The sequence below is a fragment of the Micrasema longulum genome, unplaced genomic scaffold, assembly GCF_059751315.1.
Source record: "Micrasema longulum isolate JH-2025_06_02 unplaced genomic scaffold, ASM5975131v1 h1tg000242l, whole genome shotgun sequence".
Classification (NCBI taxonomy): Eukaryota; Metazoa; Arthropoda; class Insecta; order Trichoptera; family Brachycentridae; genus Micrasema; species Micrasema longulum.
Genome location: NW_028277447.1, coordinates 1,032,836 through 1,055,983, shown reverse-complemented (window position 1 = coordinate 1,055,983; position 23,148 = coordinate 1,032,836). Strand labels below are relative to the sequence as shown.

The 23,148-nt window shown below is 33.1% G+C and overlaps 1 protein-coding gene across 9 annotated transcripts; it reads left to right on the top strand.

Moving 5' to 3' along the window:
• Positions 1 to 524: 524 nt before the first annotated feature.
• Positions 525 to 18,108, top strand: LOC148283412 (antichymotrypsin-2-like). 9 transcript variants are annotated; one of them, XR_015821863.1, is made up of 8 exons: positions 525 to 615; positions 7,167 to 8,034; positions 8,454 to 8,630; positions 9,195 to 9,402; positions 13,084 to 13,298; positions 13,950 to 14,135; positions 16,327 to 17,552; positions 17,731 to 18,108. XR_015821863.1 is itself a non-coding variant. In XM_088223581.1 (8 exons), the coding sequence occupies exons 3-8, from the start codon at positions 7,183 to 7,185 to the stop codon at positions 16,609 to 16,611; spliced, it is 1,923 nt and encodes a 640-aa protein (XP_088079707.1). In that variant the 5' UTR covers positions 774 to 888; positions 2,235 to 2,328; positions 7,167 to 7,182; the 3' UTR covers positions 16,612 to 18,108. The 9 variants fall into 9 exon arrangements, 7 of the variants coding, with proteins under 7 accessions (XP_088079702.1, XP_088079704.1, XP_088079708.1 ...); XR_015821864.1 differs by having other exon boundaries at positions 525 to 674; XM_088223581.1 differs by lacking the exon at positions 525 to 615 and adding exons at positions 774 to 888; positions 2,235 to 2,328 and having other exon boundaries at positions 16,327 to 18,108.
• Positions 18,109 to 23,148: the final 5,040 nt, after the last annotated feature.

Genomic DNA, 23,148 nt, shown 5'->3' with positions numbered 1-23,148 from the left:
CAATAATGTACAAAACATGTATTATCCATACCAATATTATAAATGCGAAAGTCTGTTTGTTTGTTTGTTTATTTGTGTTTTCTTCACGTCTCAACGGAGCAACCGATTGACAACTTTTTAGACATAGATATAGACGACAGAAATGAGTTAGATGGGAAAAAGGATGGAAGTTGGAATGAATGAAAAGTTGTTAAAGGAATAACGAATTGGTGAAAAATTAAGAGTAATGACGTGTGTAAATGCCTAGACTTCCATCTTCAATTCTCAAAACGTTTTTCTTCTCTGTTGCAACAAATTCATATCTGAATAACTCCCTATAGAGGAAATCCAGTATGTCTGCATACATTTGGACATACTCAAAACATTGTTGATAATATATTCTATTTATTCTTGGGAATATTATGAAAAAATCCATTATGAAATGGAATTTCAAAAATAAATATTTTTTTGATGAAGATTGCTCCTGTTCATTCTGTATACTGGACCTTGTTGTTTGATACCACAGCTTGGTTTTTGAATTTACTAGTCAGTTCATAGTTCTTAGCGGCGCGCGCATCGCAGGCAGTACAAATTTTCATAGTGTTTTGAATAAATAACTACCTTCAAATTAACAAGGTAGGTACTGGTCGATTTTACCGACAAAGTGATAATAAAGGTATGTCAAATCAGATATGGTAAATATTGAATTATGACAAGTTGGTTGTGAAATACGTGAAATGGTGGCCATTTTGAGTACAGTGTCAAAGGTGAAGCGATTATAGTGAACAATAATAACATTATTAATCATTACAGTGTACATATTTCAACGTATTTTTATAAGTGGTTTCATCGTTTAGTATTGTTTTAAAATAGTGCTGTGTTATTTTAGTGCAATACATAAACACAAATGTGGGAACATTGTCTTTTCTACCTACTAATTTGTATTGAAAATACGGATTAACGGATATTATAGTAAACTAAGTCATTTCTAAGTATCAGAGCAAGTTCTAACCGAAATGTTTCATTTTAATGTAAAAGTTTTGCCTTGAAAAGCGTTTTCACGTAATAAGTAAACAATTTAAACATGTCGATAAATAATATTAATTATTTTGTTTACATCATTTAATTATGTGAACAGGTTTCACAGAAACTTACCCATTTTCGAATCGTTGAATAAATGACAATATACAATAAATATTTTTATTAAAAACTTTGTGATTGTCCGTCCATCTATACTGAACTATACTTGCATACTATTTTACTATAAATGCGAAAGTGTGTTTGTTCAAATAGGTGCGTAGGTTTTTGTAATCAAGTGTAAGTGTAAGTTGGATTCGTTTCAGGATCTTCTCGGGATCCCCAAATAAGATACACACTTATATATTTATTTTATTTATTTAATTTTAGAATAATAAAAGTAATAGTAATAAGTAACATAGTAAGTTATAATTTAAAAAATAAACAACACTTTTTTTGTTTACATGTAGAAACAAAAAAGCATGCTGCAATGCAAAATAAAAGGTGAAACTTTGCATAATAAAAAAGAAAAAAAGATAAATATGGATATAAGAAAAATATTAGCATTGAAAAGCAAATTGTGAATAACTTGTAAAGAATTTAAGCAAAAAATGATATTAACAAATAATAAAAATTAGTTTACAGTGAGTATATATAAGATTATAATATAATATATGGTACACAAAAATATTTGATAAATTAATTTTAGAAAGAGATAAGATAATAATAATACAGATCAGAAACAGAGAGAAAATGGCATGAAAAAGAAAATTTTATTACTTTTTTAATAATTAATTTAAACAATGCACTTAAGAACGTTTTAAAATGAATAATTTTTGTATTAAAAATGTCTATAAGTATCACAAGTAAATTTGTTGGCTAAGGAATGTAAACGCGGAATCGGAGAGTTTCGTGCATAGTTAGTACCTACGTATGTAGTTGCAAACAACTCCGAACTTCTAGTGACTCGATTCGGTATTTTAAAGTAAGATTTAGGAGTTCACAACAATCAAGCTCCAAATTTCAAATAAAAAAAGAAGGTCATTTATTTTTCTACGATTTTCTAATAAATTGTGTAATTTATGCTATCCAAGGGAACATTTAATTTAAAATTTACGAATCTCAAATACTTTCTATGAATTCTCTCTATGTTCCTAATGTGTATATTGATAACTGCAAACGTGAAAACCTACGCACCTATTTAAACAAACACTTTCGCATTTATAATAAAAGTATAGACGTATAGATGGATGGACAATCACAATTTTTCGAATTAAAATAAACGTGAAGATCCCGGAACGAATCCAACTTACACAAGATCACGAAAAAAAGGTACATATTTGTGTTTGTTTGTGTGTCCTTCACGTCTCAACAGACCGACCAATCAACTTAATTTTTTGCACAGAGAGCCGGAGAGATGAGAAGTAAAAAAAACTATTTAATTTTCATTCCGAGAATTGAAAAAGTACAGTGAAAAAAATAATGAAACATATTAACATTTAGCAATTCGATTTGAAAATGAGTCGGCATTTTTGTCGGAATTTGAATTAATTCTATAATGAGGAATTCCACTGTTTACTAATTTTTTTTTTCTATCAGCGTACTTAGCAAAAATACATATATATATATATATTTTTTGCGTTATTTACAAAGATATGATTTTTTAAAGTTACATTTATCAAATACCGCGCCAAATGACTGTAATCAGTGTGTCACTTTTCAGTAGTGGCGTCATGAAACGGTTGGCGTTCTTACTTTCACTGACCGCGGTAAGTTGTATTTCTCCAGCCAATAACAAAACTGACAAGATTCTGTGGAATGTTGCTTTGATTACTTCATTTAGTTGATCGTAATTTGCTCATTTCTATGTTATGGCTGTTTTTACGAACGTTTCGATTTCGAAAAACCTAGAAAGTTGACATAATCTCAGGTTGAAAAAAGAGTATGATGAAAATTATACTCTATTTTTTTCTATGGTCAAAACGTTCCTTACAAGGTGCGGGGGCTTTAAAACGGAAACCGGAAATACTACACGGAGATATAAGGGGTGACGTCATTATTTACGATTTTAAAATTAATACTATTTTTAACATTTTTTATTTATTTTTGCGTGCGTTTTTGAGATATTTCATACTACTCCAATTTTTTTAAATATTCACGTGTACACGAAAACATTTTTTAAATTTAATTCCGGTTGGGCTGGAATTCCTCATTGACTTGCTTTATCCACGGTTAGATTAGTTTACTTTTCATTTTTAATTTTGTTGTAAGATTTTTTTCTGCACCACAGCAGACCAGAGGGTTTAATTACAGTGGTGGGCTTACAGGCTTGAGAAAAATCACATTTATTTTTTGTGTTCACACCGGGAATCGAACCCGGAACCATCGAATAGAGACAAGCGTCTTAACTAATACATCACGGAGGCCAGCATTTGTGAAAAGAGTAACAATGCAACGTCACTATAGAATAACGAATCATTATATTTCTTTCATAACGATAGTTAGAAGACCAAACTACTTTTAATCCTGACTAAATATATCACATTTTTATTTATTTATACTTTTACATTGTTTGTATTCTTTTTTTATACAGAATAATGTATCCTCACGGTGTCCCGTGCCGAGGGAAACATTTTACAAAACGTGAAACATGCCTAAGATTAGCTATTTAACAAAGTTAACATAATAATAACAATAAAAAAACGTAATAAATCCAATTAACCTAATTATCATTAACATAATAAACAATAAAAAACTAAAATAATCATAAAAAACATAACCAATTTATATAGATCACTAGAACGAATTTCATAAACAGTACACACATTTTACCTATTTGGCTTGATCCACTCATCGATCCGTGAACAATCCACCTCCACTATCCATGTCTTAATGGCAATTTTATATTGTGAGAACTTACTAATTGTCCTTATGGATAATGGAAGTAGATTGTACATTTTAATCGAGTAGTAGGCCAATCCTCTTTGATCGATAGTTGTTTTTATTTTTTTGCAGCATCAGGGTGGAGTATCTAGTAACTCTTGTATTTGTAACGGAAGGTAGAGAATAATGTTTACGTGCGTTTAGTAACAAAGCTTTTACATAAAATTGTTTAATAGATTTTACATTAAGATTTTCAAATATACCGAGGGAGCTAGTTCTGATTGGGACTCTTAAGATAATTTTTATTAAAGATTTTGGTGCAATTATTATTTGCTTGATCAGCGTGTCATTTGCACATCCCCATCCAATTATCCCATATTCCAAAACTGATTGAGTTATCGCGTTATATATTTTTACAAGTTCTTTTAGGCTAATTATATTTCTTATAGTTTTAAAAAAGTAAATTTGCTTTTTCAATTTATTTTTAATATGATCAATTTGATTAGTCCATCTTAAACCCCCATCTATATAAATTCCCAAATATTTAATTGAATCTACTCTGTCCAACGATTTACAAATACATTCAATATTCGGAATTTGGTAATTATAATTAAGGAAATAGGCTGTGAATAGTTAAGGAAAGATTTGGATTACATGTAGTTTTATTATTAATTTTAAATGTTAGGTATTTTGTTTTCGAGTGATTTAGTGTTAGATAATTTGAGTCTAACCATTTTTTTACTAAGTCATTTTGAGCCTTTCCAAATACAATATAAACCTTGTAAATGCCTACACTTGCATATTCACTTCTCAAAAACGTTCAAAATTTATTTTGAAATATATTAAGTCAATTTTACTACTTCGTGCAGTTTGTTTATACGCCTTGACAGAAAAATATTTGAGTTCCAAAACCAGTTGAAGAAATGAAATTATTTAACTGACATTATTTCGAGTATGCTCAAATTTTTGTTGATGAGTATTAATGGTCACTCCCTAGTTCTATTGCGGAAATGGGGCGGTTATTTTTCAAAAATATTACTAAATGTGTACTATTTTATTATTATATTATAATATATTTTAGTAATTCAAAAAAATAAATAAATAAAAAATAGAAAAAAAGTTTAATTGCAAGAAAATATTTCTACTTACTTGTCTAGGTGCAAAAATCCTGTTATGAAGATACTTTTTATTTTATAATAAACATTGAGAAAATACCCATAAAAAAAATAATTAATAATTCAAATACATATTCACATGCAAAACCATGACCTGGATTTAATTATATAAATTTGTTAGAAATTAGTTACTGGGTTTAGGTCGAGAAAAATCGAAAAGTTTACTAAAAAACATTTTTAAATAATAAATCTTATAATTAATCTTTGTATAACTGTACAATAAATTAACTAGTAGGTAATCATGTTATTGTTTATTTTGCATAAAAATGCAAATGGTCTGCCTTAAAACTGGTTTTACCTAGCTAGGCAGACTAGACATAATCCAGAGAAATCTATTACCTAAAACATGTAGTGGATAAATATTTTTTATTTTTTTAATAAATCGTAATTATTACTATAAAAATATCGTTATTTAGATTATATCAAAATTCATATAATGTAAATACTTTGTAGTTTGAAGAAAAGATTTCTCAAGGCATTCTTATTCAGAACCAATTTTAATAAAGCGAGTATAAAAAAAAAAAAACAGTTTTACGTATGGTGTATCAGACCACTAGCTCAATCACAATGGCCGCACTTGTCGGTAATTACCGAAGAGAAAAAAAAATCTTATGGATAAGTGTAGGCTAAGGACTTTTAATCGGCGTGATAAACATCTGTGATTGATTACCTGGTAACTATTACTATTAAATATACATAATAAAGTAAAGTAATGATAAATCACGTTTCACTGTCAACAAATAGTTACTATCAAGTTTAATAAATTCGATCAAAAATATTACACACATCCACACGAATACACATATAATTATAAACGTGCCTAAAATAAGTTAGCTTCGTGGCGTGCTGGTCAGCGCGCTTGCGTACCTACCATTCAAGAGGTCTCGGGTTCGATTCCCAACATGGTTGAAATAAAATATTTATTTGGAAAGTTGTTTTCAAACTCGAATTTCTCATAATCCCTGGTCTGGTACCTGAAGCGTAAGACGGATTATCTTACCTTTATGTAATACAAAATGATCAATATACGCTGCGATTGGTGTACCGATGCAATGGCCTAAGCACAATTGGGTGCGGAAATGGAATGATGATGATTACAATTTATCTATTGAGAAAATTAATTCTTCTTCTTCAGTGACACCACTGCCACTTTTACACTTTTATGTACACTTCTAGACATTGATAACGGAGAGAACAACACTTTGTTACTTTTTACTATTCTTCTTTTTATCTCTACACCATCATCGTTGTTTTATATAATAGAGCCAAATTATATAAAGTTTTGTTCGGCCTTAAAGGTATATTTGTCATTGAGCGTAACATTACTTTACCAGTGAGGAAGTATTTCTGGTTTGCTACGTACAAGCGTGTAATAGATGGCGTCTCTTAACACAAATATTTCTATGTATATTGTGATTTTTTAACTTTTTTTTTCATTTTGTTGAGGGCAACGCAATATTAACAAAAACTGAGGTGCGTTTAGTAAGAAAATAACATGTTTATTTACAACACATTTTTTCAGGCAATCCATCCTAAGAAGGATGATTTTTATGTTTATTTATTACGCATCGATGAAGTCAATTTGATTCTCACACGCGTGATTATTGTTGCGTGGAGCGGCGTTAGGAAAAAAGAGTAGCGAAGGGAAGCTTGAGACTAGAATGAAGTTGAATAATATTCCAAGCAATAAACGTCTATGGAGTTGGTCCGCCTAACCATTATTTCTATTAGACCAAACCATCAGTGACACTCTTTTAATATTATCTATTACTTAATTTAGAGAATTGAATTTGTAATTAAACAAGTTTTTCCTCACTTTGGCTAAAAATTACCATTATTAATTACTGGACATTTTTTGCCTTAGGTTTTTATTTACCTAACTCGGTCTAGTGGTTGATGCGATTTGATCATTTTGTAACCCTGTCAAACATTGATTTTTCATAATTCGTTTATCTCAACTGTTTGCACCCTGCTTTGGTTTTTCAACTCTCAGTTCTTTGTTTCACTGCCATCTACTAACATTTTTGCATATAATATCTTGAGATATAGTATTTTTGATGTCTGTATATATAATTTGTTTTGCTGATCACTTTTTTGTGTGTTACTTTTCAGTAAGAAAATAAATTAAATGGCGGTACTATTATCAATAGTCGGCAATCTAAGGCTGAGTAATTTAAGGATCCTTATATTAGTTTTATCAACATCACAAGTATTGTCACAAGTATATCAAGATGCAGCCTACTACGATCCACGTTACTCATCGTTTGCAACAAACGTTGCACCGGCTTCTAGAGTGGATCTAAGCCAGCAAAATGACCAACGTGGAAGAACGCACGTGAGTCAAACTACACAGAGGACGGTCAGTGCCCAAAGAAAGGATTCTTCAGAACGAGTCGTCTTCAAAGACGATTTATCGACGTATGAGCAGCCTGAATCAAAACCAGCTTACGCGGAAGGTCAAAGGCGACCACAAGCAGCCCAGGCCTCTTTTGGTCAGGGTGTCCCTGAACAAGGACAGAGTTCAAATCAGTTCGTCGGGGGCTCTACGCAATTTGAACGGACCCCAGTTCAGTATGATAAGGATCCAACTCAACAAAGTCAAAGGCGACCACAAACAGATCAGGTCACTTTTGCTCAGGGCGTCCCTCAACAAGGACAGAGTTCAAATCAGTTCGTCGGGGGCTCGACTCAATTTGAACAGGCACCAGTTAGGTATGATCAACGTCCAACTCAGCATGCTCAGAGCCCAACTCGACATCGTCAGAACTCACCTCAGCATAGCCAGAACCCGACGCAGTATGACCAGGGTTCGTCTCAGCATAGTCAGAACCCCTCTCAGCATGGTCAAGGCTCAATCCAGGGTGGTCAGGACTCGGCTCAACATGGACAGGCCCCAAACCACAATGGACAAACATTTGATCAGAACTCTCAAAACAGAAACTTTGATGCCCTGATAGATTTCTCTCTTAGAATGACCAAGGTAAGATCGCGTTTTTAATATTAAAATGAAAACAAATGTTCAAATGGTAAAATTTATATTTCGAAAATGTATTACCCACTTAATTTCATTCAGATCATTGTTTTTCATTAAATGCGCGAGTTTCAAAAATCTGGTTACCCCCAGGACGTTAATTTGATTATATTACTGTTATTTTGGACTATTTTAATAACGACGTACTGTATTTTCTTTCTATTGAAACCATATTAAAATGTTCTTTTTCGGTGGTGGAAAAATAAAAAAAATGCAAAGAGTTTATTTCTATTAATGCTTTAACTCATTTACTAGAGCTAAAAAAACAGGCAAAAACTATTCGAATGCTTTTTCTAACACTTTATCTTACAGCTTTTTGTCGATATATGATGAAGTCATTTATGCATGTATTGAAATTACTTGTACAGGAAATCGTCAGGCAGGATCCAGGGAATACGGTAATTTCTCCAGTGTCATTATCCACTCTGCTAGCATTGCTGGCACAAGGAGCTGATAGTGACACTCTCTACGAGTTAGAAGCTGTGCTGGGACTAAACAAATTGGATGCAAGGAATACTTACGGAGACTTTGTTACGCGTCTGCAGGTTTGTCCATTTTTGGTGATAGTTGAATTCATATTGTAAATATCCTTGTTTATTTGTTCCCAAATCACCTGTAGTGATCTTTGCTATGGTATGCATAAGTTTAGTGTGCGATAAAAGAGTTACTATTTGTTAAATGGTCTGGTGTATTTATGAGTGCACGTTTTTTAAACACTCTTTTATTATGCAATATGTCCATGGTATCATCATTTTCTCTTTTTGAACCACGAGAATTTTGTAAGGTTTGATAAATTAATTCATATGATCAACAAGTTACTTTGTTTGTATTTGAAGCAGTAAAAAAAAATTGTACATCTCTAGTCGATTTATAAAATTGAAATATTATATTTATTATTTATTTATTTTAAAGAAACAAACAGTCGACAGTGATATAATAACATTTTTTTAAAAATACAGTTTAAAGACAGACCAGCAAAGTTTCTAAATAAAAATCATACATTTTATTAAATTGTGTTACAACAAAAGGATTTTACATTTTTTTATAAATAAGTTATGGCCGCAGATGTTTTCATCGCGCAGATTATTAAGTTGATTGTTTTCTTACAGAAAAGTAGCACCAGAGACATACTTTTTGAGAACGCGGTCTTCGTTGGGAATGGTGTTTTGAACCCAAAATTCAAGGCCTACGCCGGTCAAAACTTCAAGGCGACTGTTGATAAAAGCGACTTCTCCCGTCCTCGTGTTGCTGCTAACCAAATTAATAGCTGGATCAGTGAAAACACCAAACAAAGAATTACCGACATTATATCTCCAGGTAAAATCATGTTTTAATAATTAGTAAGTAGGTCTTCATAAACAGATTACAAGAATATATTAGAGATACTATTTTTTCGAGTTTTCATTTATTCTTTTAGGTTCATTTTTTGTTTCTTATATTGAAATGTTAAATATGTGTTTTTTTTTTTCTTCATAAAATCATGTATGCCACTCACAGGCTATGCCTATGTGAGATTTATTTTCCTATTATTTTATTCTGTTTTATGTTATGTTTGTATGCTATGTAATATATGAAAAAAATACAATAAATATAAAAATCAAAAAAATACATATTTACTTACATAATTACATGTATGTATGTATACGAGTATGTAAATATATCCAATTATTTTTTTAAAATTTGTTGAGTCATCCAAAATATCATCCTTCTATTGGACTAAATTCCACTTGTACAAGCTTGTAAATATCCTAACATGCTTATGATATTCTTGCTCAGATTAACGTTAATGTACCTCACCGTAATTTGCGTACTAACGCTGTCTTTGCTGGGGGACATTATAAAACCAACATCGAATTCTTTTACCCTCTGCCAAGGATCCTAAGAACAGCGAACGAAATCTCACAAAACCGTACTGTCGATGCGTTCCTACAGCAAAGGCAAGCATTCAAGAAGCAAGTGGTGTTGTCATTCCTGACTCGCGATGACACACTTGCCATGTCCGCCTAGATTAGGCCACAATTATACCTTTGTAAATTTTAATAGATTTTAAGATTGTTTAGATTAACTGTTATAATATAAATGTATTCTCATTAATACCAATCTGTTAGGGCTTACAAAAGCCTGTTGATTGGCTTAAAAAAAACAAGACGAAACGCATCAAATTATACGTTTTGAATAGATTCAAAAGAAGAATTCAATCCACAATATCATTTCATTTTGGATACATTATCAAATGTCAATATGGAATTCTACCAATTAACTGCATATACAAGAAAATATTGGTGATTAATTTAGAACATCAATAATGGCTTTGAAAGTTGTTTGTTGATATTTTAAAAAAATGTAAATTGGAATATTGCTCTATTGGAATATTGCTGGAATTTTTTATTTCAGAAAAAAAAATTTTATACAGAATTCTGCAAAGACATTCATTTATTTATTTTTGCACCACAACAGGCCAGGAGGCCTAATTACAGTGGTGAATTACATCACAGAACACCCAGGCTTGAGAAAAATCACATTTTATTTTTTTGTGTTCTCACCGGGAATCGAACCCGGAACCTTTCGTTTGTGAGTCAAGCGTCTTGACCACTACACCACGGAGGCCGGATGTGTTTATGTGTATTTGTACGAGAGTAAGTGTAGACGTGTGTTTATGTGTATTAGTGTGGGAGTAAGTGTTCAGCAGTGTGCATAATTAAATAGTAAGTGGGATCGTATCGCAGCCAGAAATATTAAGTCTTAATTTATTTTTAAATAAATTAAGGGGTATGTAAAATATATCAATAGATGAAAAAAAAAACATTATAGTTAGAGCAAGAACGATAGAGGAAAGAGTGTTGTGCATAGTTAGTGCTACAGACTGGCAGATGGAATAAATACGTCTTTCTTTTCACGCGAAAGGGGACATTAAGATTAATTTTGGAGCGTAGGTTAATATTAAAGTTTATTTTAGTTTTTCTATGGTGAATTGAATCGCAATTATTATAATTGGTATATGCCAGTTTTCAACTTAAGTAATAATAGTACGCATTATAACTCTGAGGTTTTTAATAAATAACTATTCCGACGCTGCTGATATTTTTAACATAAAGTATAGTTCATATAAATCAAATCCATTTAATCATTTTAAAGGTGGTGAACGGTAATTTACATTTGTTAAATTATACTGCCTTTTTAATTGACTTTTGAATGGGTACTATTTTTCGTGTACCATATTTACGTGTTTACATTATTAATTCAGTTGTTATTATTATTACTGTTTTTTTTTGAGATATCAAATATTTTTTTTGCTCTTTGTATTTACTATATTTATATTTTGTACAACTTTACAAACGATTCTTACATGCGCACATTATTTAAATTTTTTATAATTTAAATAAAAAACGAGTGATACTTCAATCCACAAATTTGGAATATCCAGTGACCGGTTTCATCGCTTTTGCGACATCTTCGAGACTGGTATCTTTATTAAGGAGTTCAATGTATTTATACAAAACAGAGGTAAGGATAGATAATTCAAAATCATATGAAATTAAATTAAATAAAGTTATTTTTATTGTTATCAAAAACATAATTTATAAACAAATAAGTGTAAAGTTATTTTTATTTATTTTTATTTTATTTTTTTTTATTCAGAAAACATACAGTTATACAAAACAAGTATTAAAAACAACAATTTTTTAACATAAAAAGACCAACTAAGTATATATTTATATATTTCATAAATTTAAAAGATATTAACATTAAATGTGACAAAAAAAAAAAAAAATAAATAAGAATTTTAAGTGAGAAAAGAATAATTGTTGACATTTGCGTTTTCAATGGAGTTAATAAATTAAAATAAATTAAAATACCGAATGCACACTCCGAGCCATCCACGCACACATGAACGCACATATAAAACACACACAAACATATACATTACATGCGGCACATATACATAGCACAAACCACTCAAGATGCATTTATCTTAAGGATCATTTTTAATTTTTTTTCGGGTTAACTAATGAGTTAATATAATGCTATTTTAGTGAGTTTAAGTATTTTATTTTTAGTGTCCCATCCTACGTGAGTGTGATTTTTGTCAATTATGATTTTTGAAAAACAAAGGGTAAAAGGTCATCAGTAAAAATATATTGCAATGGGTAAAGTAAAAGAGAATGCACGTGTGTTATCTGTTTATTAAGTAATTCTACGTCGGGTTTATTTTTTAATCTATTGATTTCGAGAATTTCTAGTTTGTCAAGTTTATGGCCCTTAGGTGCAATATGAATTACTTTTACATTATTTTTTAATTCGAAGGAATAGTTATTTTCTATTAAGTGATTGGCAAAATTTGAATTATCCTAATTATTAGACCATGATTGTATGTGCTCTTTTATGCGTGTTTTAAAGGATCTACCCGTTTGGCCTACGTAGCATGTATTTTTACAGTCTTTACAATTAAGATGGTAAGTTCCTGAGTTTAAAAAATTATATTTTTTGTCTTTAGTATTAACCAACAAATTAGCTAAGGAATTATTATTGTAAAAAGCTGCGGTGCATTTATTTTTATCTATTATTTGTCCAATTTTATCACTAGTTTTTTCCAATATACGAACGTTTTATTATTATTTACATTATTATTATTATTTGTTGTCAAACCGGTCACTGGATATTACAAATTTGTGGATTAAAGTATAATTCGTCTTTTATTTATATAATAAATTACAATGAACTTCCATCAAGAATGTTCACTTACAAACTTAAATGTTTTTTATTATGTATTTTTGTTTTTATAATCTATATCTAAGCATGTTCTTTATATGAAACTGCTGTGTATTCATGTATGTGTGTATTCATGTAACATAGTACTTTTTTCTTTTTCACATTATTTTGAAATGTTTATATTCTTTTAAATATGTATTTCTGTAAGGCAAATGACACTGCGTGCCATGTATCTTAATAAATAAATAAATAAATAACTTGATCAGTTTTGCATTTTTTTTCTGTTAGATCTGATCGATGCCACGACTCAATGCGTTCTAGTGAACGCTGCTTTCTTCAAAAACGTCTGGAAGACCAAATTCGACCCCAGAAAGACTACGAGCCAGAAGTTTTCTATTGCTCCGAACCGCAAGGTCGACGCGAACTTCATGCGAGTAACGTCCACGTTTCCTTGTAATGAAGATAAGAACATGGGAGCCAAATGGGTCATACTTCCCTTTGCTGTAAGTACAGACCGAATGAAAATCCTAATGCTTCATAATCATTGTTTATAGGACCCTGCATTAATACACCGATCACAGCGTTTCTTGATCATTTATGTTACATGAAGGTTAGACAATCAGTCTAGGCTTCACCGGAGTTTGCTGCGTCCGTTATTTTTTTACATCATTCCTTACAAAGTCAAATCACCGCACGCCCAAGATTCTAATGAGACACTTATTCTCAAAACTCAGTATTTTGGAGTTTTGGGCCCGAATAAGGTGCCACGATTCGCATCCGTGGAGGAGAATAGGTGTTATGCAGGCGTTATGTAGGAGGCATTTGGTTTTCACTGAATAAATATCCAATCTCTAGACAGCTTTCATACTGTTGAATGTGGCACCTGCTACTTATAGCCGCAATTCCAGTTCTTTATTAAAGCTGCCATTTTCTGTAACAAATACTCCCAGGTATTTGAAACTCTCAACCCTTTTGATAATTTGGTTTGTTAGAGTCAGCTTTACAACCACTTCAAAGTAACATCCTCATTTTCACTTTGGGTCTTCGAATTTCCAGTAAATTTTATGCCAACGTACTGTATATTCTCCTATGAATATTTTTTTTTCTATACAATATTCTGATCGTTTTTTTTTTCTTATTTTTTCCTTCCGCAGGAGTCAGATTTCTCTATGGTTTTCGTCCTTCCTACCGAACAAAATGGTCTCGATAGACTAATGGATGGACTCACAACAGAAAATCTACGTACCATCTTCAACACAACTGAGGAACACACAACTGTACTTGCGGTTCCCAAATTCAAAATTGAATACACAACATCTCTCGTTCCTGTTCTTAAAAAAGTAAGTTCCTTATATTGTAAACCCTTTAACAAGAAAAACGCTATCGGTAAAAATCAATGTTTATCTAATAATTGCTACTCGGATCTTGTATCTTGGATCTACTTCTTCTTACGGTGCCTGATCGGGTCCGCCCGACGTTGGCGATCACTACAGCAGAAGCATCTTGGTCCTGGGCTACTCTCATATTCCGCAGCCAGGACAACTGGATATACTCGCCATAGTGATTTCTGGGAAAAGATGACCAGAGTTGTTTCCCATTGCTTTTTCTGGTAGATATTCATGTCGGGGTAACCTTCCCTTAGCTAGTTGATTCTGGTTTAAAGGCGCCAGAAACTCGCCTTTCATCCTCTCGTTATCTGCTGTGATCACACCGTTATGAGTGTGATCTCATTGCCTGAAGTTTGCGACGTGGACGCTAACGAGTAGGACTAGTTAGTAGTGTTGCCGGTGGAATGCAACTTTGCGTTTGCAGCATTTTATAGAATCACACCCTCCAGCAAGATGTGACTCACTGAGACCCTACTGACAGTTTAAACCCTAATCAATAAGAAATGAAAATGATGATTTTTTTCAAAACAACATCAGATATGTACCTACTGGAATAAATAAAAAAATAAATTTTATAATTGAAAATAGTACAAAGTTTATATTTGCAGCTTCATGGTTATCACTAAAAACAAAATTTTGAAAATAAACAAGTCCCAGTATGATTAAAAAGACGAATCTATCAATCAAATGAATGTCTGTGATACAGAAAAGTAGCCAAAAACTAAAATGCACGCAACGCTTCATGGAAAGACATATGCTCGGTGTATATCTAAGAGATATAATAAAAAATAAAGAAATAAGGCGCCGAACCGGTGTCACAGATATCATGGATCAAACAAGCAAGCAAACATTATAATAGCAACGGCAAGACACTTGGCGAGGAAAAATGATGTCAGGAGGACACCCAGAATAATAAAGTGGAGACCATGGGCAAACAAAAGAAGTGTTGGAAGAACACAAAAAGATGGGTCGGTGACATTGCCTCAATAGCCAGTAGAACATGGATGGTAAAAGCGGGTGATGGGAAGAAATAGAAGAGTCCTTTATCCAGCAGTGGAGAGAACAAGTCTGAAGAAGAAGAAATAAGAAAAAAGAAAGAAGAACACGAAAACAACTATGTTTTTAACCAATTATGAATTATTTATTCATTTTCGACCGGTTTAGGAGCAACAAAATCATGTTTCTTTATCGAAGTACGTATAATTGAGAAATAAATAAAAAGTATTTTTTTATAATTTTAACAATTTCTTAAGTCTCATACATATGGAGGTAGTAAATTAAGTAATTTTTTCAAGTATTATTCTGAGATAATGGAGGTATGGGGTTCAAGTAAAACTGATCGAATTTCTACCCCCCTCAAACCTCACTCCATATCTCCACAAGCACAAAATACTACGTAACATAAAGACTTGGGCCTCACTTATAAACGCGGTATGGTTTATAAGTAAGGCCCTAGATTAATTACCTCAATATGTATTAGACATAGGAAACTGTTAAAATTAAAAATCAGATTTATATTTAATTCTTAATTATACCTCGATAAAGGAATACGCGTAGCTTCAAAACTAGTCAGTTATAAAGTAAGTAAACAGTGTAAAAAACAAATTATTTTTATTTTGCTTTTGAGAATCGGAGTATGTCATAATAAATTCAACAGCAACAATGAAGTTCAGTGGTTGTTTAAAACATTTTTATTTGTTAATATACTATTAAAAGAAGTCAAAAAAATTATATCAATTTTTATATATCGTATTTTTAGCGCTACGATTTTTAAAAGTTTTGTATTTCTGAAATAACTCCGCGTGTGACGTCAGAGGTTTATTTCCGCTTATTCTTATTCAGTTCTTCCCATTAGTCCAGAAGCCACAAGCAGACCGGAAATCTTCCATAGCTCTCAGATCATAGGTTGATTCACATGAACCAGTGACGTCATTCAAAGTAGTGCGTTTTAATCAAAATATTTTTTATTATTTTTTCCGTACATTTTTATATAGGAAACTGGCCCTAAGTCCAATGTTCCTAATTTGTATTGTCATTTTTATATAGATATTTATTTATTATTATGTAAGTGAAAAAAAAACAAAATGGTGATTATATTACACGTTTTGCCTTTCATTTTACACAAAGTTTTTTTAAATTTCAGATGCATCTGTCCAAAATATTTACTTCCCAGTCCAGCTTGCGAAGTATCCTCCAGGACCATCCGATCCGCATAAGCGGAGCGGTCCAGAAGGCCGTCATCACCGTTGACGAAAATGGGGCTACCGCTGCAGCCGCCACAGTGTTAGCCGTCAACACTCTTTCCCTGGCCACTTACTACGACGAGTTCCACTTCACGGCGGATCAACCGTTCCTCGCCTTCATCATCAACAAAGACTTAGTCCCTATTTTCGTCTCCAAAATATCAGACCCATCTTTGGCCGCCTGATTTAACGAGTAAAATCGCCAATCCAGAATTATGACGACAGTGGATTGAATCCATTGATCAGAACAACAAAACCAATAGAATATCTAAATAGTATTGTAAAAAGGGCTCAAAAATTATTAAAATAGGTTAGAATTTCGGTTACACTGAAAAAAATATTAATTAGTGCACAAAGATCAATAGTCAAATCTAAGAAATTTTATTAATAATGAGTCGATTAAAATTTATGCAAATGAAACCATAAAGGTGCTGTAATGCTTTCATTTGCCTGAGCTACATAGTTGTTTGGTATTAACTGCATCCATACTTAGACAAACAAATGCAACACTAAATCCGTTGTTTTAACATAATATATTAGATGAAACTCACAGAAAACAAGGTTAGATACCTTTTTGGTTACATTTACAGCTAGTTTTATTATAAATTTTGGCTGTTGATTAATACTTTTTGGTAAATAATAATACCTGAAGTGCTTATGAGAAGCACTATTTAGATGCTAAAGATGCTAAATATTTACCTGGATTATACTCAGTTAACCATCCCTTTACGGTGATATGTAGCTAGTACACATTACATCTAATAACTTAAATATAAATATGATACATACTGGGTTAAGGTTTTTGGTCCTCCTCCGTTACACATTTACGCATCGAATGAAATAATTTATTGTTGAATAATTAATACGTTTTGAACACAGAAAAGGCATTGTATCAGAAATCAGAGATAAATTACAATTAAAAGCATACTGATATGTCAAATTGAGAATGAAGTAATAGAGTACCGAATATATGATTGTTTCACGTACTCTTTACGTCTCACTCTCGATGCTAATATATTCGGGAGCGAGGGTGACAGTTTCACGCGTCACACGCGCGAATAGCAAAGTTGCAAGTCTTTCCCAGATGCCAGTAAACCCAGTAGCTCTTTGAGCTTGGTTAAGGGTGGTTCTCTCGCTCACGCTGCGAGCTTGAGCAATGGTTAAAAAAAAAAAAAGATTTTGAATATTATCAATTTTGACTTAACTGCACATAGTTGAAGCAATTAGCGGTGAATATTCCGTTTCCCCGATTAAAAATATTTCATTTTTGCACGTGTATCGACTTCGCGGCACTGTAATGCAAGAATGTTTTTAGCACAGTAAAGGGAAGGGTAAAGATGATTTTAATTTACGAACATATAATTCAACAAACTGCGACTCAATAACACGCACAAAAATAATATAATCAATAATTGTATTTTCAAGTTTCGCACTTGTCTAGTCGGAAGTTTTAAATCAATATTTAAGTAAAAGTGCGTCGAAGGTTTGTGATTGACTATTAACATTTAAGTCTATCTAGCCTATATAATTACAACGACAATTTTTTATTAGCCTTTTTGGCTTAAAAATAAATACCAAGTGATGAATATTGAAATAATCTACACAATGCATATGTTTTTACCAAGTTTAAAGTATGGTGTATTTGTAATCTGGTTTAATAAAATGTCATTTGATGACTAAGATTTATGCGTTTTTTTCTTAAATTATTTCGTGGATTGTTACATAGACAAATTACTGGCAGAATTTTGATACGCTGACAACAGTTCCAGACCCATACTTAGGTTTGACAAAAAGAAAAATATACTAAAAAAATATGTTTTAATACATGAAACTTACAAATGTATTAAAATTGTATTTATATGAAAAACAATGAATAAAATGCAAATAATGCGAAGATATCCTTTTAGTAAGAATTCTTTATTTAAATTCATGAAATGCTTAAAACGAATACATCTTTATATATAATTCCTCTGTACGTGTGATGTCACCGTACTCTTCCTAAACGGCTTAACCGATAAACGTGCAGTTTTTATAGAAATATAGATCTTTGCGCTGTGCGGGTTCGTAGATGTCAAAATCTTCAATCGAAATGTAAAAAAAAAAAGTTAGGAGCATAAATGTTTTATTCATCGATCTACCAGGATTGCATTCAAGGAGAATGCATTTGCAAAAAAATGGAAAGATGTTTTTCTTGTGTGTAAAAAAAGTTTGTTTTTGAATGTTTACAAACAGCATTTGTTTTTGTGGATCTCAATCAGATTCTTTCCTTAAATTCCTTATAATTTCTACCTATTTATTTCTTTTAATGAAATTTTTGGTAGCACTAAAATTATATAAAATTCAATACATTTTATTACAATTGTAAAAGGTGATCGTGTTGAATGAATTCAAAGACAAGGTAATGTCAATAGTTTTATTCTTAATACTGCGGTGATACAAAAATAATGTACAATGGTCTACGACTACGTCGATCCGGGAAGGAGAAGGAAGTGAAGGCCACCAACGGTCGTTTTCCTGGACTCGGTTCCAGGCAACATGGCGGCCACCCATCACTCTGATTGGCTGTCGCAATCCCTCCTTCTTGGTATAAATGTTGCCATGTTACATTCGACCATCCTGACCCTATGTTGTGACCCCACAACAGAAAAATAAAAAAGACATTAGCATAGAACATTTAATTCGTTCAATAAGCCTCTCCTTCATAGTCACCACGTGACCTTAGCGTTACATTACACAAATGTAAACACGATAAGCCACCGCTTAAGCTAGGGTTTCCTAGGACAGCGGTGCCCGTATTTTAACGGCCGTAGTGAACGGTGATGCAGTGGACAGCCGTCGCAAAGGTGATTAGAGAGTGGTTTCCTAGGAAAACGGTGTTAAATGGTGTTGATAACACCGTTTTCCTAGAAAACCACACTCTAGTCACCTTTACGACGGCTGTCCACTGCATCACCGTTCACTACGGCCGTTAAAATACGGGCACCGCTGTCCTAGGAAACCCTAGCTTTATCCATAGTCACCCAGTGACTTTAGCATTACATTACACAAATGTAATCACGATAAGCCACCGCTTATCCATAGTCACCCAGTGACTTTAGCATTACATTACACAAATGTAAACACGATAAGCCACCGCTTATCCATAGTCACCCAGTGACTTTAGCATTACATTACACAAATGTAATCACGATAAGCCACCGCTTATCCATAGTCACCCAGTGACTTTAGCATTACATTACACAAATGTAATCACGATAAGCCACCGCTTATCCATAGTCACCCAGTGACTTTAGCATTACATTACACAAATGTAAACACGATAAGCCACCGCTTATCCATAGTCACCCAGTGATTTTAGCATTACATTACACAAATGTAAACACGATAAGCCACCGCTTATCCACAGTCACCTAGTGACCTTAGCATTACATTACACAAATGTAATCACAATAAGCCAACGCTTATTCACAATTGCCATAGGACTTACCATTACATTACACAAATGTAATCACAATAAGCCAACGCTTATTCACAATTGCCATAGGACTTACCATTACATTACACAAATGTAATCACAATAAGCCAACGCTTATTCACAATTGCCATAGGACTTACCATTACATTACACAAATGTAATCACAATAAGCCAACGCTTATTCACAATTGCCATAGGACTTACCATTACATTACACAAATGTAATCACAATAAGCCAAGGCTTATTCACAATTGCCATAGGACTTACCATTACATTACACAAATGTAATCACAATAAGCCAACGCTTATTCACAATTGCCATAGGACTTACCATTACATTACACAAATGTAATCACAATAAGTATACCACGTTAGTGATATCTATTATAAATCAGTACTTCCTAGGACCAAACAAGTAAGTTATATCCACTGTAAATACGTACTTTAGAGAACACAAAATTGCTCATATGGACTCTGGACACCCCCATATAGGAGTATTGGAGTCCCCACACAGCCTGTGAATCAATATCCACTAACTTTATTTATATAGCAATTACACATGCTATACTGTAATAATTCTTAAGTTCTCATATAGAGCTTAAATCAGTAGGTGAATTTATATTCACCGTACTTGCTCCCATACAACTGTTTCAACAGCACTAACTCTCCAATAGGTCTATCAGATCATCCCGATCCACCTCACTCCCTTGGGTATCCGACTCACTAGAGTCCTTCGGAGCCCCCTTGTAAGGCCTCAAAGCATCAACTGCTACTATTGCACTGAATTTCTTATAACCGCGCATACCCTTTATGCTTCTGATAGTATAGCGGTCAATATCAGCAAAGATCTTAGTAACCATATAAGGTCCACCATACAACGGATCTATCTTGTGATTGATCCCTGATCCACCTTTAGTAACACCTTGCTTCCACAAAACAAGATCTCCCTTTTTATACTTATGCGCAGCCTTACGATGCTTATCGTACTGCGCTTTCATACGCTCAGCAGCTATCTCAATATTACTCTGAGCCTCTTCCTGCCTCGCTTTCAGCTGTTGCGCCCTATCAACGGGTTCAACATCTTCCATTTCACCTCTCAAATCACCCAAAATGTTACTTTCATGTCCAAACATTAACTGATAAGGAGTGAACTTGGTACTAGCATTTACAGTATTGTTTATCCCCCAAACAATTTCTGGTAAACCTGTATCCCATAATCTAGGATCAGTTCCCGAAGCACGCATAGCGTCAAGTATAGTACGGTTTGTTCTTTCAACTTGACCATTAGCTCTTGGTGTAGCTATCGCAGTTAAAATATGTCTGAACTGCTTCTGCGTAGCAAATTCTTTAAAATGCCTACTATTAAAAGCCAAACCCCTATCAGAGATTACTCTAGTGGGCGTACCAAATGAACTGATCAACTCATTCATTTTTCTAATAGTCTCTACCGAACTCAAAGTACGAGTTGGGTAGACAAACACAAATTTTGAAAACGCATCGGTCAGTACAAGTATGTAATTATTACAAAGTTTACTCTTTGGAAATGGTCCCAAATGGTCCACATGGAGAGTATGCATAGGTTTTCCTGGTTTAGGAATCACATTGAGTTTTCCTTCTTTCTTTCCATACTGACCCTTAGCAAATGCACAACGGATACACGCTGACACATATTTTCTAATAAAGCGAGTCATCTTTGGAAACCAAAATTCGCTTTTAATTAGTTTCTCACACCTATCTAAGCCCGGATGTCCTATATCATCATGATATTTTCTTATCAACATCCATTTGGCCATATTAGGTACAACAAGCCGGTTACCACTCAAAGTCTTACGATACAATCTACCGTCTTGTAAACAAAAGTTAGTGGCAATATCAGCATTGACCTTTCCACTATCAAGCTGTTCTACAATAGATATTAGCTTGCTATCTTGCAATTGTAACGAAAGCAGCCAATCATCATCGTTAATCATTAAGACGTTCATATCTAACGATACTGGATTACGGCTTAATGCGTCTACATGTTTCATACGATGTCCAGGTCGATATTCTATCTCTAAATCATATTCCTGAATCATTAACCACCATCTCGCTATCCTTGGTATCATATCTTTCTTTACAAAGGTTGATCTAACAGCAGTACAATCTGTAACAACCTTAAAATGAATACCAACTAAATAGATACGGAATCGTTTGATGGATTCCACAACAGCTAAAGTTTCTAATTCATAACTATGGTAAAATCCTTCCTCTTTAGAGGTGACTCTACTAAAGTATGCCACGGGCTTTAACTCTCCTCTTTTCTGAACTTGCATTAATATTCCTCCCAAACCCAATTTACTTGCATCGGTATGCAACTCAGTTTCTAGATCACTATCGTACAAGGCTAGAACGGGTCGTGAGGCCAACTTGTCTTTCAACATTTCAAATGCATTTTGTTGTGGAGTCTCCCATGTCCACGAAACATTCTTTTTTGTTAACTCAGTAAGCGGTCGTGCTATACTAGCAAAATTTTGGATAAATTTACGGAAATAACTCGTTAATCCAATAAATTGACGAATTTCGTGCACGTTACATGGAGCTTTAAATTTCTCCACTGCTGAGATTTTATTAAATCCTGGAGCTACTCCGTCTCCGGTTACCTCATGCCCTAGGTAATTAATTTGCGTCTTTAAGAATGAACACTTCTTTATGTTCAATTTTAAATCTGCCTTCGCTAAAAGCTCAAATACAGATCTTAATAAATTTAACCCCTCAGTTACAGTAATGCTGGGTATCAAAATATCATCCATATAAATTAAGATATTTTCACTAGGTATCATCTGTAAAGCTTTTTTGATAATTCTCATAAACACAGAAGGTGCATTAGCTAAACCATAACCCATACGTACGTACTCATACTGCCCATCTGGTGTGATAAAGGCGGTCTTTGGAATGGATTCCTCCTCCATGGGAATCTGATGGTACCCTTGAGTCAGGTCTAAACTAGTAAAGTAAACTTTATTAGCCAACTTGCTAATCTGATCTTCAATGTGAGGTAAAGGGAATCTATCTTTAACGGTAATAGAGTTTAAAGCTCTGTAATCCACACATAGCCTGTAGTCACCTGTCTTTTTACGAACTAGAATAACAGGGCTAGCATAATCAGACTCGGATTCTTGTATAATCCCATTCGCAAGGAGATCTTGAACTTTCCCTTGTACTACCTTTCGCTCAGACACCGATAGTCTGTATGGCTTATGATAAACG